Raw genomic sequence first — 15,432 nt, 5'->3', positions numbered from 1 at the left:
ATTTTCTATACAACAAAGTGAGGTCATTCTTTGTTGATTTATACCATAAGGTGCTGGCTATCATGTGTTTGAAGATATCCTAAACTTAACCTAACAAAACTCAATAGTTACTATAGGTTTTGACTCAGAAAACTCATATATGCTTCCTTACTAATGAGACTTTCTATACAGCAAAGTGAGGTCACTCTTTATTGATTCAACCATAAGGTGCTGGCTATCATGTATTTGAAGACACCCTAAACTTACCTAACCTAACAAAACCCCAAACAGTTACTATAGGTCTTGACTCAGAAAATTCATATAAGTATGCTTCCTCACTAGGACTTTCTATACAACAAAGTAAGGTCATTCTTTGTTAATTTATACCATAAGGTGCTGCCTATCAAGTGTTTGATGATACCGTAAAGTTAGATCTTAACCTAACCTAATCTAACAACACCCCAAACAGTTACTATACTGTAGGTCTTGATTCTGAAAATTCATATAAGCTTCCTTACTAATGAGACTTTCAAGACAACTAAGTGAGATCATTCTTTGTTGATTTATACCATAAGGTGCTGACTATCATGTGTTTGAAAATACCCTAAACTTAACCTAACCTAACATTACAGTTACTTTTTATTTTTTATTTTCTTATCTTTCTTCAGGCCTGGTGGTCAGGGCAATTTTAGTGGAACAAGTCATGCTGTCCCGGGTTGATGGGTGGAGGACAGCAGGTGGGTAGTCTTGACTGAAAATCCCAGGTGGTAGTGATTCTAGCATGATGCACGCTAACCACTCAGCCACCGCCTACCCATTTACTAAAGGTCTTGACTCAGAAAATTCATACATGCTTCCTTACTAATGAGACTTTCTATACAACAAAGTGAGGTCATTCTTTGTTGATTTATACCATAAGGTGCTGGCTATCATGTGTTTGAAGATACCATAAAACCCAAAACCCGGCTTGATAATGAGACTTTCTATAAGATAATTCTTTGTTGATATACCATGTCTAACCTAACAAAACCCCAAACACTATACAATGTGAGGCCATGCTTTGTTAATTTACACCATAAGTTGCTGGCTATCATGTGTTCAAAAATACCCTAAACTTAACCTAAACTAACCAAACAAAACCCCAAACAGTTACTATAGGTCTTGACTCAGAAAGTTCATATATGCTTCCTTACTAATGAGACTCTTTTGTACAACAGAGTGAGGTCACTCTTTGTTGATTTATACTATAAGTTGCTGGCTAACATGTATCTGAAGATTTCCTTAACTTAACCTAACTTAACCTAACAAAACCCCAAACAGTCACTTTAGGTCTTGACTCAGAAAATTTATATATGCTTACTTACTAATGAGACTTTCTATACAACAAAGTGAGGTTATTCTTTGTTGATTTATACCATTAGTTGCTGGCTGTCATGTGTTTGAAGATACCCCAAAATTAACCTAACCAAACAAAATCACAAAAAGTTACCATACATCTTGACTCAGAAAAATCATTTGTGCTTCCTTACTGATTGAGTGAGGTCATTCTTTGTTATTTTATGCCATAGGCTGTTGCCTCTATGTTTGAAGATGCCCTAAACTTAACCCATCCTAACAAGACCACAAAAAGTTACCATACATCTTGATTCAGAAAAATCACCTATTCTTCCTTACTAAATGACTTTCTATACAACACAGTGAAGGCTTTCTTTATTAATTTATTCTATAGGTGTCTGGATACCATGTGATTGAAAGTTCCTTAAACTTAACATAACCTATTTGAAATACATTTTTTATTGCTTAAAACTTTTTAATTAAAAGTTATATTAACCAAAATTGGTTTGTTTATTAGTACAAATACACATTTGAAAATTTTGAAAATTCCCAAAAATTCCCAAATTTCCTGGGCCCTGAAAACTTTCCTTGGAAAGTTTGTTTTTCTGGAAACTTTCCCACCCTTTGTAACCCAAGGCAGCATGTCAAAAAATGAAAATAAAATGAAAAAATCTTGCATCCTCAATGCCTGTGGATGCCATCCCTCACCAAGAGACTTCTGTTATATCAGATTTTTTATGGCAAGTTTCATATCTCAGAAGGCTTATGGCACCTTAAAAGTAATTTGGAAAGCAGTTACCAAAAGAATGCTTAATACATCTCAGAAGCCTCCGTTTGCTTAAATAAAGTAGCCACAGGCTGGTGCTGACCACCCTTTAAATCCAAAGCCTTCCAAAGCAACTGTTCACGTTTGAGCCTTGCCATTCAGCTGTCTGGGGCCATTAGCCGGTGTGAGGAAACCTTTGGCTTTGGAGCAAATGGACCCAGACCAGTGTAATATGCATAACTGATATGCCAGAATTTTCTCTTTACTCCACTCCCACACAACCACTGCGCGTAATGAAACACGAGAAATTAATCCAGACAAGAAAAGGTTTGCCGGCGCCAGGGATCGAACCCGTGACCAGCGAGACGGGGGAGCCACTCCTTAACCAGTCGGCCAAAGAGGTACCCCCCTGGCAGAGGGAGTTATGGGAGGCTTAGTCGCCGTGGCACTACATAACTTACTTTTTCACTGAATCTGTAATTAACAAATTTACCTTATCAGATGGTGCAGAAACAGGGTAAGGCAGGTGAAGGGAAGGGTAATGAGGGCAAAGACTTCCCCAAGTGCCCTATTAGCAACATCCACTGGTCTCTTCCATGCAGACTCCAGTAACGCTTCCCCTGACGACATTATCAGGGGTGGAGGGCTGTGGAGGGGGAACACATGATCATTAGTAACTGTAAGCTAAAGACATATCAACCTTTTGTCTACACGCAGCATAATAACAGGCTAAGAACAAGTATCGTATGGTATTACAAATTTGCTTCTTTGGGTGTTGAAATAATGTTTTCCCAGTACTAAAATGAAGGCAGGATTTAAGTAACTTAAGTAACCCTCTGCTTCAGACTTACTGGCCTATATGAACCTATGGAACCAAACAATATTTATTAATGTATATCTATATTTTTGTTTGACAGAACATTGTCTACTGTGAACAACATATTTTGCTCTTGTTAGATACAGTACCTTGTAACTATTTATACCTTTGGATATAACTAATTACAGTCATACCTTGGTTTACGAGCTAAATTTGTTTGGAAATTTTGCTTGCAAACCAAAATGAATGTACACTGTAGTGCTGAAAACACAAAGATCCCACAAACTTAAGCGGACAAAAGCGCACGAGTGCTATCTCTACGAGTGTACAACACGGATTGAGATGCCATACCCATTGTTTTCCACTCTTAGGTCACGGCCACACAGGGAGCGAGAAAGCGAGCGAGAGCGGCAAGGCGAGTTTCTATGGCCACACGAAAAGCAAGGCGAGACAAGAGTTACCATGGCAACGCGACCCACATACTTGCTGAAATCGCTTTTACAAGAGAATACAAGTGTTCTCATGGCTCAAGAAAATGTCAGTGCTTAATACCAAAGCTGTAGGGCCTATGCATATTTTACATGATAAACAAAGAAGAGGGTGTCAAGTCAGTAATGAATTAACAGAAAAACTGACAACTTGAAGATAATACATGGGGTTTAAAAAGCTACTCAAGTATTGGCAAACATGTGAGAGAATCGGAGCATGTTCCTGCCCTAAAGAAGCAGTACGTACCCTGGCAACACTATAATGGCCTAGCAACATCATCCCTCGCCCCCGCCCCCGTTTGCGCACACAAGGGATGAGATGAAATGTTATTATAAAGTTATATGCTTCACTGATTCTGCGTTTTAAGAAAAATCTGTATACACCATCGTGTTCAGGAGGCTTTTCTCTATGAGATAAAATTGTTTATTTAAGTACTCATTTCATAGCCGCTGCAAATGGTAGTTATATGTAAAATGTATTATAAACATTACGGAGTGATTATTTAACTTCAACTCATCACTAATTATTTATTTTTGTTTTATTAGGTTTTTACAAACATATTCAAGTTCTGCAATCACTGCTGCATTTAATGGTGTTAACCAAAATGCCCTATTTAATGTATGAGGTGAGTTACGGCAAATAAAAGAGAAGCATGTCTGTGATGTCACTCCTTTTGACCGAGCGATCTCGCACGAGAAAAGTTAATCGTCAACTCTTCTCAGTTTCTCGCCATTACCTGCTCGCTGTCAGCGTGGCCACCTCCATTGATTATAATGTACTAAAAGTTCTCGCTCTTGCTCGCTTTCTTGCTCCCTGCGTGGCCGCGGCTTTAGTGCTCTCGTCTTGGGGCAAACAAAGGGAAACCACATTCACATCTTCAACTTGAACAAATAGGATGCTCATACACCAAGTCACCACTCATAAACCAAGGTATTTTTAGTGATTTTTTTTTTGGCTTGTAAATGAAAACGCTCATAAAGTAAGGCACTCATAAACTGAGGTATTACTGTAGCTCTTAAATAGAGGGTTTACTGCATTTTCAGGTTTGTATCTTACCATTCTTTGGTTGTTGCTATGTTATTTTTCATCACTATCTGAGAATCATGACTCTTCGATGCATTTATGTGATCAAAGTAACTTTCTGAGAAAGTTGGCAACGGTGTCTTGAGTGTGACTTGAGGAGACCCGGCACAAGGACCACCAAGGCTACCCGAAACATCCTCTTCTGAAATGCAGAGAAAAAGATTTAAGGAATATATATATATATATATATATATATATATATATATATATATATATATATATATATATATATATATATATATATATGTATATATATAGATATATATATATATATATATATATATATATATATATATATATATATATATATATATATATATATATATATATATATATATATATATATATATATATATATATATATATATATATATATATATATATATATATATATATATATATATATATATATATATATATATATATATATATATATATATGTATATATATATATATATATATATTCAGTAGATGATGAATTGTGTCCACTAGATCATTTAAGGTTTACTTTTCCATTACTGCTGCTAACTACAATACTTCCCACCTCCTACACAGCCAGGGTGAGGAAGCCAACCCCAAGAAGCACCTAAAACATGATGCAAGATACATACCTATGTTTATATTAAAAACAATTTAACTCTTTAAGGTCAAGTTTTGGGAGTGGTTTACCTTAAGCTATTTGGGGTGAAGACAGTAAAACATGTAATCCTCGAAAATCCAGGATTCAATATATTCTGAACCAATTGGAACCTACTTTTTATTTCCTGATCCTCTTTCCTCCTTTGCTTATAATTAGTTTACCACTACTGAAATTGCCTGTGTCTGGTGATGAGAATGACTGGTATGTTATCCTGGCAAACCAGGTGAACTTATACACTATGTATGGAACATTCCCAATACTTAAGTCTTAAGGCCTGTATGGTGGGACACAGGATGAACCTTTACATGAGTCTGCATAACACCACAAAAGGAGGAAAGGCTGCCCATGACAGGGGCTGTATTTCACATTCACCTCACTGTTATCAAGACACTGACAGGTAAGGAATCCTCACAACAAAGCCATGTTAGAGCTTCAAACACTCTGCTGCGTTGATGCACATTGAAGGAATTATGAAACCACGAATAGTAATGCAATGTTTGAAAAGTTAGAAATACAGTACTGTCTCCAGGATTGCGAGTTTCAAGTTTGCGATTCACCGAGTTTGCGATAGAGACCCAAAAAATTTGATTTTTATTGAAAACTGAAATTGCAACATGACGCGAAAGGAAAAGGAAAAGGCTGCTAAAACCTGTTTTTTTCACACCTTGTTGTGGTCCTTGACTCCCATTCTTGCTCTTACCCACCCCCTGGGCCTTTCCATTGGCTGTGGGAAGCATTGTGAGTGGGATCCAGGCAGCCAGACGCATGTGTGCAGACAGCCCCGACCGCGCGCTGGGCTTGAGCAGCTGACGGGTGGCTGATGATGGTGATGGTGATGATGAGTGTCGGCGGCCTGGCCTTTGCATCGGCGCCACCCAAACGGTATTTTCATTGGGGCCCGTGTGTGTGTGTGTGTGTGTGTGTGTGTGTGTGTGTGTGGCTGTGTTTATTGTGGGCCCAGGCTCCTCAATTTGCTAATTCTTATTTTCCACATGTTATGTGGGACTTCTTTCTTTTCTTCCATCTCTTTTTTTCCAAAAAGAAGAGATGGAAGAAAAGAAAGGGGTCCCGTGCAACATGTGGAAAATAAGAATTGGCAAATTGAGGAGCCCAAACCCATAATAAACACAGCCACGCACACACAAACACACACACACACACACTCATCATCACCATCACTCATCAATCATCAGCCGCCCAGCTGTGCACACATGCTCTTGGCAAGCACAAGATGTCGACGGTTTTCAATTTTCCCCATAAGAATAATGGTTCAAAGTTTGTGATTTAAATGTATGCGACCCACAACGTAGACCTATTTATCGCAAACTTGGAGACAGAACTGTAGTAAACAAACTACTTGAGGGAATTCAGGAGTTTCTCCAATGACTGTCACCAAGATACACATGTAGTTTTCTACACCTTTCCCACATCATATGAAACATAATCTGTGGATTGCCAGTTTACTCTGTAAGTATATGTAAATACATTATATTGTATGTATTAGCTATACACATCATGCCAATACATAAAAAAGCTTTACTGTATTGGGAATTTGTCTAATATATACTCTTTCTTTTTGCAATTTTAAGTTGTATGAGAAAAAGGTGAGAGTCGGAAAGAGGGCGAAGAGATTGGCCTGCTGGTCCAGACAGCGAAACTGAAACTGTGGCAGAATATCTTGCTTGAAATAAAAATATAGTTATCTGTATTTACCAGTTTCATTACCCTACCTATTTAAGTTCAAACTGATGCAGGCCGAGTTGACTAACAACACCCAGACACACACCTTGGTAATGCCCAGTTGTAGTGGGGTTTATTGGATCATGTCAGGACATGCTGATGGCATTGTTTTATTTGATAAAAAGCATGCCAGTAATTTTAGAGGAGCATCAATGCCATGGTAATAATATGAAAGAAGGAAATTCTACAATAAATCATAATTTCAAAGCCTACATAAGGGAGCATAATCAGGATGAAATAAAGAAAGCTTGGTCAAGCAAACAACTACAAACCCTGGACGGCTCGTAATGCAAGTACAACACTACCACACCAAAGGCACCACACTCAGGGCTCCAAGCAGCGGGGATGACAGGTTTGACACATTTACCTAAACTTTCCCGAGTCTGCCCGAGAACAAGAGCTCAACCATCCAAACACTGCGGACCAGAGCAAAATATCTATCATGAAGTCATCCTTTGTAAGTGTTTGGACAACACCAGCAAAACTTGTAAGAGATAAAAATAAATCTTATAGTTTACAGGTACAAGATAACTGAATTTTCATCACCATCCAAGTAGGAGTGGAATGAGGCGCCTCACTTACCCACAAAGCCATGATTGTCGATGCCTTCAAATGGTTTCTGTGAGGGATGTGGAGGAGTATTTCTTGCTGTTTTCTTTGGTTTACCGAACACTTCACGTTTGTCTGGTTCAGCTGATACTGGATGTTGGCCGTTACCTTCAGCTCTGTGTTTTGGCTTCACGGTGGAGTAGAGGGGGTCCTCTGAGTCACTGTCAGGGCCCCCTCCATTGAATCTCACCCCTGTCACAAACATAAATGAAAATGATTTTACTGGAAAGAACCAAAACATTCATGATAGTTACAGTCTTAGGCGATCGATACAGTTAACAGAGAAAGGCTAATTCAATATCATTTTTTATGCTCACCATTCAAGATGACAAGAAGAGGATGTTGAGTTTAAATAAAACATGGTATTTTATATGTATCTGGCTAAAGTTTTTCACAACGCTGAGAAGACAGTTAACTTGGCCGAGGCTAAATGCAGAAGGCAATGGCTGTCAAAAACTTGTACTATACCATCACTGTTCTTCACTATTCTAATAGCAAACACCCAGAGGCTTAGGCCTGTATTCTCAGATGCTTTCAGAAGTAACAACAAATATTTTCAATGGCAAGAAAGAAGATCACTCGGATTCTGATGCATATTTTTCACAATCATGATGCAGAAGCCTTGTCAAACTATCACTTGGCCCAAAAAACTACCCACGGAAATACTAACACAACCTCTACAAAAGCCCTTTTAACCCGGTAGCAGTGGGGATCATGTTTCTTAATGGTCCCTCTAAGCGAGAAAAACGAGAAAAAATCATCACTCACACAAACCATTTCATAATACATATAGCATTTGTGATCAGTTTATGTATCATCTATTTTGGGGGGTTTAAATCATGGCACAAATTTGGCCCGTCGCTGCTACACAGTAAAGCCACAAATTTGGCCCATCGCTGCTACACGGTAAAGCCACAAATTTGGCCCATCGCTGCTACACGGTAAAGCCACAAATTTGGCCCGTCACTGCAATACGGTAAAGCCACAAATTTGGCCCGTCGCTGCTACACGATAAAGCCACAAATTTGGCCTGTCGCTGCTACACAGTAAAACCACAAATTTGGCTCGTCGCTGCTACCGGGTTAAATGCGGGTGTGTGAGCTCCATAATGATTGAGAATAAGGGTTTAATGAGTGGCACTACAATACAAAAAGCAAGAAGGTCAAGGCCATACCCTGTTCAGCACCTTGACTCCCAACAAAAGTAACATGTTTCTGCGATGCTGGTGGAGGGTCGTACATTTTCCCTTTCTTCTGCTTCCCTGGTTTTGGCAAAGGTCCAGAAGCATGCGTGGGGCTCCTGACTTCTGCCCTGATGGTAGAAAAATAAAAAAATAGTTTTATTTTGGGTATCATTAAATTTATCAAGGATTAGAGTAATTTGTCATCAGCTGAGCATGTTAGTTTGGAAAGTTGGAAAGTTTTGTTTAGTCGGCGCAACATCTGTGGTCATATGCCGGAGAGACAGGAGGGGAAGGAATTATAGGAGAAGGGAACAGATCCCAGGAGATGGAACCCAACCCCCGATTAATACCTGGTACCCATTCACTGCTGGGTGGACAGGGTCGTAGGGTATCGGAAAAGCCACCCAATTTTTTCCACTCCGCCCAGGAATCGAACCCGGGCTCTCTCAGTTGTGAGCCGAGTGTGCTAACCACTGCACCACGAAGCCCCTCATGTTAGTTTGGATGAGAATAGTGATGGCTCATAGGGTGCTCATAGGATTGTTCTGTACAAGACAACCCTGAGTGGAGGGGATCAAGGGGATGCCAACATAACACATGGCTGGAGCAAGTCCGCTGATCCTGCTGGGAGGGGTCAGGGATGGACAGGGTAGCTGCATGGGGGCTTGCTTAGGGGGACCATCAAGGGTGAATAAGGCAAGTGAGTGAAGCAACGTGCCCCAGGGTGTATGCCCCCCGTTAGTTTGTGTTGGGTCAAGTGATACATCTGTGTTTGTTTCACTTTGCCTTACAAAAATGAAAGGTGAGATGAGCCCTAGTTTCCTCACCCTGGCAACATTACCTTCCTCCCAGTGACTGAGTCAAGTACATCTGTCCAGTAACTCTTGTGACTTAGCTCTGAGTCGTGGGTCTTTGGATCTCTAGTGGGTGACACATTGCCAACTTAAGAATAATTTTTCCACTTTTATCCAGCAGTTGCCTAAGGTTCAAAAATCATCTTTGTATCTATAATTTTTCTGAGCCACCCGATTTCTAATTCTGATTCAAAGAGTGTCGACTGTCGAATCAAAGGAGTTGTATGGTATTTTCTTGATTGCTTTACACAGAGGTGGTCTAATGTTACAAACATGGCCAATGCCTACCAATGTGAATGGTGGCCCTGAGTGTGTCTGACACTAAACTCAAGAATGTTGGCCCTAAATTGTAATAAAGGAACATTTTAGTGTCCTCTTATATGTCTTGAAACACTAATCATGGGTGAGCTAAAACTCAAATACCCATGTAGTGACCTGCCTGATGCAGAAAGCCCCCCAAAACCCTCTCAGCAAGTGGGGCACCTCTTCAGCCAGATTGGTAGGGAGTGGCTTCCCATCTGGCTGGTTGCAGGTTCAATCCATGGTGCTGGTAACATCTGTTCCTCCCTTTCCAGGTCTGGATTAATTTCTCGTGTGTTTCGTGACACACAGAGGTCGTGTGGAGGTATGGAAAAGTGGAATTCTGGCACTACGCCTATCGTACAAAGATAACAAGTGTATAGCCTTAAACAAACTTATGACATCCCATATATATGATCATTGAAAATGGAAAACAAATTTGTTCATTATGAAAAAGATTCAACATATGAGAGGATTAGGTGGGAAAGCCCTCAAGCCATATGATGCAGGGCTATGTCTCACTTTAACATGTAAGCAACCAGTTAACTCACAGGTCTTTGATCTACGACACAATGTTACTCAGTCTCTGCAACGCCATGATACAGTTAGTGTTGCAATTTATGTCTGGTACGTGGGCATTAAGTAAAAATAAAAAAATAAAAAAACAATAGAGAACATTTTTGTCCATCTTTGTGTGCAATCTTTCTTTCTGTCTGATTTTACAGCTTTTCTGGATCTGGAAAATAGTTATGATTATGATAATAAACTTTTCTAACATGCTAACTTTTTATCTATACCAAGCCTTGAACTCTTTTGAGGGCATTTTCTAGTTAACCTGGTAGCAGTGGGGATCATGTTTCTTAATGGTCCCTCTAAGCGAGAAAAATGAGAAAAAATCATCACTCACACAACCCATTTCATAATATATATCAAAGCATTTGTGATCAGATTATGTATCCTCTATTTTTGGTGGTTTATATCAAGGCACAAATTTGGCCCGTCGCTGCTACACGGTATAGCCACAAATTTGGCCCATCGCTGCTACCGGGTTAAAGGAAGCATGGTGAGTACCTCCTATCTAAAAACCGAACCTCCACTCAGCTCCACTATTACTTATCTAAGAATTGGCATGATGCACATAATACATGGCAAAGGCACCACCTTATTCATCATGAAGGCCCCTCTCCATCTAAAACTGACCTCTCCTTTTGGCCACTGTCATATTTTCTTTCCAGGAGCAGTGCCAGCAGGATTTTTGTTTATTTGTGTGTATGCTGTTTTTTGCCCTTGAGATGTTTCCTCTGCTGTAAAAATAAAAAATAAATAAAAATAATGAAAAAGCACACATACACTTACTTAAAATTATAGGGCGGGTTCTCCTTGGCCGGCATCACATCCACTTGGGGTTCAACATGCATAGCTGTCCTCTCCCTGGGCTGGATGGGCGGCAAACCTGAAGACACCCGATGTTTTGAGATGTATATAAATAAATAAATAAATAAATAAAAAATTGCACTCGGATATCATTATTTTTAACTCACACTTTCCTCCTTCCACGATTTAATTTCATCCCCTTAACACATTCAATAATCCCTCTCTTTTCTCATTATCTCTTTTACTTTTCATATATCTCTATCTCTCTGTATCACTTTTCACTCGTCTCTTTATCCCCATGTGCGTTGGTGCTGTGGTGGCAAGAGAGATAGGAACGGCATGATAACATAACCGTGTGTGATATATTGATAGGTACGTTGTTATAGCGAACACGCACGCCACACAAACACGTCGTAAATCACCGTTATTACCGAGATCCATGAAAGTGTATCAAGGGAAAACTTTAAAAAATGACAGAGTATATCAGTGTAGTAAAAGCTGAGCACTGTGTAATATGTATGTACTTGGGTTCATATGCAAAAGCAGCGGAAGTTGGGTGTTTCTCCATCAGTATCCAATTTTTTGCTTAGCAGGTTTTTTGTTTTGGTTTTTATTCTGCCCTTGAGCTGCTTCCTCTACTTAAAAAAATGGGAGGGGGAGAGAGAGAGAGAGAGAGAGAAAAAAAATACAACCTACTCTGTGCAGAAGGACCATTAGCCTGTGGTCCGTGCTTCAACGATGGAGGTGGACCAATTTCCGACATGCTGTCCCAGTCTGACCCTGAATCCTCCTCCTCTTTGTTTCTTCTTCTGTTCATCTTCAGCCCTGACTAGATACACTGCTGACCCACCAACAGTATGAGCAGACCACCTGGACTCTGAAAAGAATATACAATAATCTAGTTACCACGACTTTTACATATACAGTCATCCCTCAAGTACAGGTAACTCTCGACTTACGCAAGTATTGTATCCTTGAAGAGGTCACGTAAATCAAAAACAATGTAAATCAAACAAGAGGTAGGTTTCTGTCGAAAAACAAATATTCACTTCATTCAGTGGGGGGGGGGGGGGAGAGAGAGAGAGAGAGAGAGAGAGAGAGAGAGAGAGAGAGAAAATATCCATATCACCAAGATATCCACTCAGGCACTCAGTCTCAGCCTCACTTGTGTGAGGAAGAAATGAGGGACACCATGAGCGACTGGCTAGTACGTATTGATATCGGTACCGAGCAGTCTGGTACCGGTACCGTACCATATAGCTGGTACCGTTAGCACCGGTACTGGCACCAGTACCTGCCCACCCTTATTATTGAGTAGCGTGGCAGCGTGGGTACTGTATTGTTGTTCAAGTGGCGTGCGGGAAGAACTGAGCTCAGCTGTGTGGCCACGGCGCCGTGTGAGTCCAGTTGCATGAGACATCTGGTGGCCACTCCATAGAATATCGCGTATAAGTGAAAAAAGCGTGTAAATTAAACATTTATTTGGATTTTGGACCCCGCGTTATTTAAAAAATGCGTCAACCAAACTCGCGTAAATCGAGAGTTACCTGTAGTATGATTTCTAATAGTTCGGTTTTGGTTTTATACGGATTCTCATGAAGATCTTTTAGGATTTTTAAATTTCCTGCTCATTGGGAAATTTAAAAATCCTAAAAAATCATCTTAGAAAATCCACATAAAACCAAAACCAAACTATTGGAAACCGTACTATATGAGGGACGACTGTAAAGGTAAAAGTAAAGATGGGTAGAGTAGGCGGTGGCTGAGTGGTTAGCGTGTGAGCCCTGCATTCACCGTGTGTAGGACAACGCGGGTTCGAATCCCCACACTACCACCTGGGATTTTTCAGTCACCGCCGAGTGGCCTAAGACTACCCACATGCTGTCCTGAAGACCACCCATCAACCCGGACTCTAGAGGAAACCGTCAAAGTGAATCAAGAATGAGTTCTAGGGGGCAGCATGAGCGCCTACCGGCGCTATAGGCGAACACGTAAAATAAATAAAAAATTAAAAATATGCTATAGCTGAGCGTGGCTGTGATGCTCATGCCCGATCCATTGACCCTTGGAGCCTGTGCTAGGTAACAACCATTTACCTCAGGACAAGAGCCAATGTGAAATCTGGGATTGTCACAGGTTACCTTCCCCAGGCCCCTGAAAGGGAAGCTGAACAGATGGGTGAGCTGCATGCTGACTGCCCAGGAAGGGGTTCAAACCCAGGCACGCGGAGTGGTAGCCAGGCACGCTGACCACCAGACCACAAAAGCTTTTCAATATATTTTCCTTAAATGTGTAGTCTAATCAAACCTATATTACCTTATAAGGAGGGGGCTTTGTCCCTTCAACCCCACCCCCCCATTATCTTAATAAACATTTTTCCCTTTCTGCCTTCATATTATGATTCAGGGATGTTAATTAAGTCAGTTCTTGAACTATAATAATGAGGCAAAATATTGTCTTTTAGTGGCACAAAGTCATTCTACACAGTTACCCAAATAATGGATGAAGTTGTTCCACAGATTTACCACCACCCCTCTGTGGAGCAGTAGTCAGCATGGCTGGCCACGACTCCGCGGGCCCAGGTTCGAATCCCAGCCAGGGCAGTCAGCGTGTAGCTCACCCAGCTGTTCATTCTCCCTTTCGGGCTGGTTGATAAATGGGTACCTGGGGAAACCTGGTTAACGTAAACTCGGTAATCCCAGATTTCACAATGGTCCACGTCTCGAGGTTTTTTAAAAATCTTATTGTGCTGTCAGTAGTGCCGGTAGGCTTTCTTGAGAGGCCTTATGGACAGCCCCAGCCCATTAGTGGTGCAGGCGAATTTCATTTATAGTAGTTGCTGTGATGTAAGACTCTAGCTTGGCCCATGCTGACCCCTGGTGCTCCTCTTGACCAAAGTCACTGAAGTTATGGTTGATTTGAGGACTCGGACAGCATGTGGGTAATCTTCCGCCACTCAGCAATGACTTGAAAAATCAGTCTGTTTCAGTGGGGACTCAAACCTAGTCCATGCTAGGGCCTCAGGCTCACTACGCCTGCACACTAATCACTCGACCATCGCTGAGGTGGTTCTTACCTACCACAGGCTCAAAGGGACAATGGTTCAGAGATGTGCATGACAGCCACGAGCAACTATAGCATATGCACCCACCTTTACCTTTTACCAGATGTACCTCCACTCCTACACAGCCCAGCACCAAGAAGAGCTGTCAAATATGGGCATGTCTTTTTATCCCAATGATACACTCCAATGAACACAAAGTGTCTTTCTACCCCAATGGTCCCTGATTGCAACCTGTACCCCAATGTTAACTGGGGTAAAAGAATATCTTTTTAACCACAGTGATACACCACCTCACCAATGTTCATTGGAGAAAAGAGACGTGTTTATCCCTAAAGACACTTGCTGTACGACAATGTTCACTGGGGTAAAATGGTGTCTTGACCCTAATGATATCCTGCTGTATACCAATGAAAACATCAATGTGAAGCCTATCATGTATTTATCATAAACCATTAAACAAACTAATCTAACCTGACTTGACCTGACCTTAACTAAATCTAATCTAAGCCAACCTAACCAAACCTGACCTGTGCCCCACGGTCAAAATGTGAAAAACAGAAATAAATCACTCAATATATCCTCCCCAGAGACCATGTGTTAAGAAATCATCTCATGAACGAGTGATTTGTTACAGAAAGCAGTACGGCATCTCTAAGCACAAAATCATTTTAATTTTGATAGGCTTTGATGTGTTGCATGTAGTCTAGATGGTCTTATTCCAGAAGTATACCCGTCTCACTGGAACGGACACCTTTGTGCTATGAGAAGTACTTTGGGCATGTACATATGGTCTGGGAGGGGGATATATCAAGGGATTAATTAATGTTTATCGCAGTTTGGCAGCGGAGTGAAGGTCAACTCACGTTGGGTTAGATAGGGGAATATTCACGAAAGTGTAGCCTACTACTTTCAAGATGCTGACTGCTTATTTCAGGAAAAAATCTGATGCTGCTTATCATGGATAGTATTTTTATCCGGAAATCACTAAATGATTGACTTCTCAATGCCTTTTGTGGACCCGCCACCACAGCCGCAAAATAGCTGGCAGAGAGGCTCAACTTCAGGAACCTGTGGGAAATCGGGGGTTTTGAGTGGTGGAGCGTATTTTAACTATTCCAACCTAACTTTACATTACCTAACCTCTAACAGGGGGCTTTGCCCCCCCTCGACCCCCATCCCAACCAGGGGGGCAACAGCCC

General features: G+C 40.9%; 1 protein-coding gene across 4 annotated transcripts in view; it reads right to left on the bottom strand.

The window, feature by feature from the left end:
* Positions 1-15,432, bottom strand: part of LOC127001225 (uncharacterized) — a 38,852-nt gene that overhangs the window by 3,662 nt on the left and 19,758 nt on the right. For 2 of the 4 annotated variants that reach the window (XM_050865512.1, XM_050865513.1), the window contains exons 2-7: positions 11,866-12,046; positions 11,152-11,248; positions 8,633-8,769; positions 7,432-7,650; positions 4,443-4,611; positions 2,574-2,726 (exon numbers count right to left, since the gene is read on the bottom strand). In XM_050865512.1, the coding sequence (XP_050721469.1) occupies positions 2,574-2,726; positions 4,443-4,611; positions 7,432-7,650; positions 8,633-8,769; positions 11,152-11,248; positions 11,866-11,986 (896 nt within the window). In that variant the 5' untranslated portion in view covers positions 11,987-12,046. Of the gene's footprint in view, positions 1-2,573; positions 2,727-4,442; positions 4,612-7,431; positions 7,651-8,632; positions 8,770-11,151; positions 11,249-11,865; positions 12,047-13,660; positions 15,385-15,432 lie in introns of those variants that run through there. The other 2 variants (XM_050865514.1, XM_050865515.1) reach the window with 2 other exon arrangements.

Source organism: Eriocheir sinensis, chromosome 20, assembly GCF_024679095.1.
Source record: "Eriocheir sinensis breed Jianghai 21 chromosome 20, ASM2467909v1, whole genome shotgun sequence".
Classification (NCBI taxonomy): domain Eukaryota; kingdom Metazoa; phylum Arthropoda; class Malacostraca; order Decapoda; family Varunidae; genus Eriocheir; species Eriocheir sinensis.
This window is presented reverse-complemented; position numbering and strand designations above follow the sequence as displayed.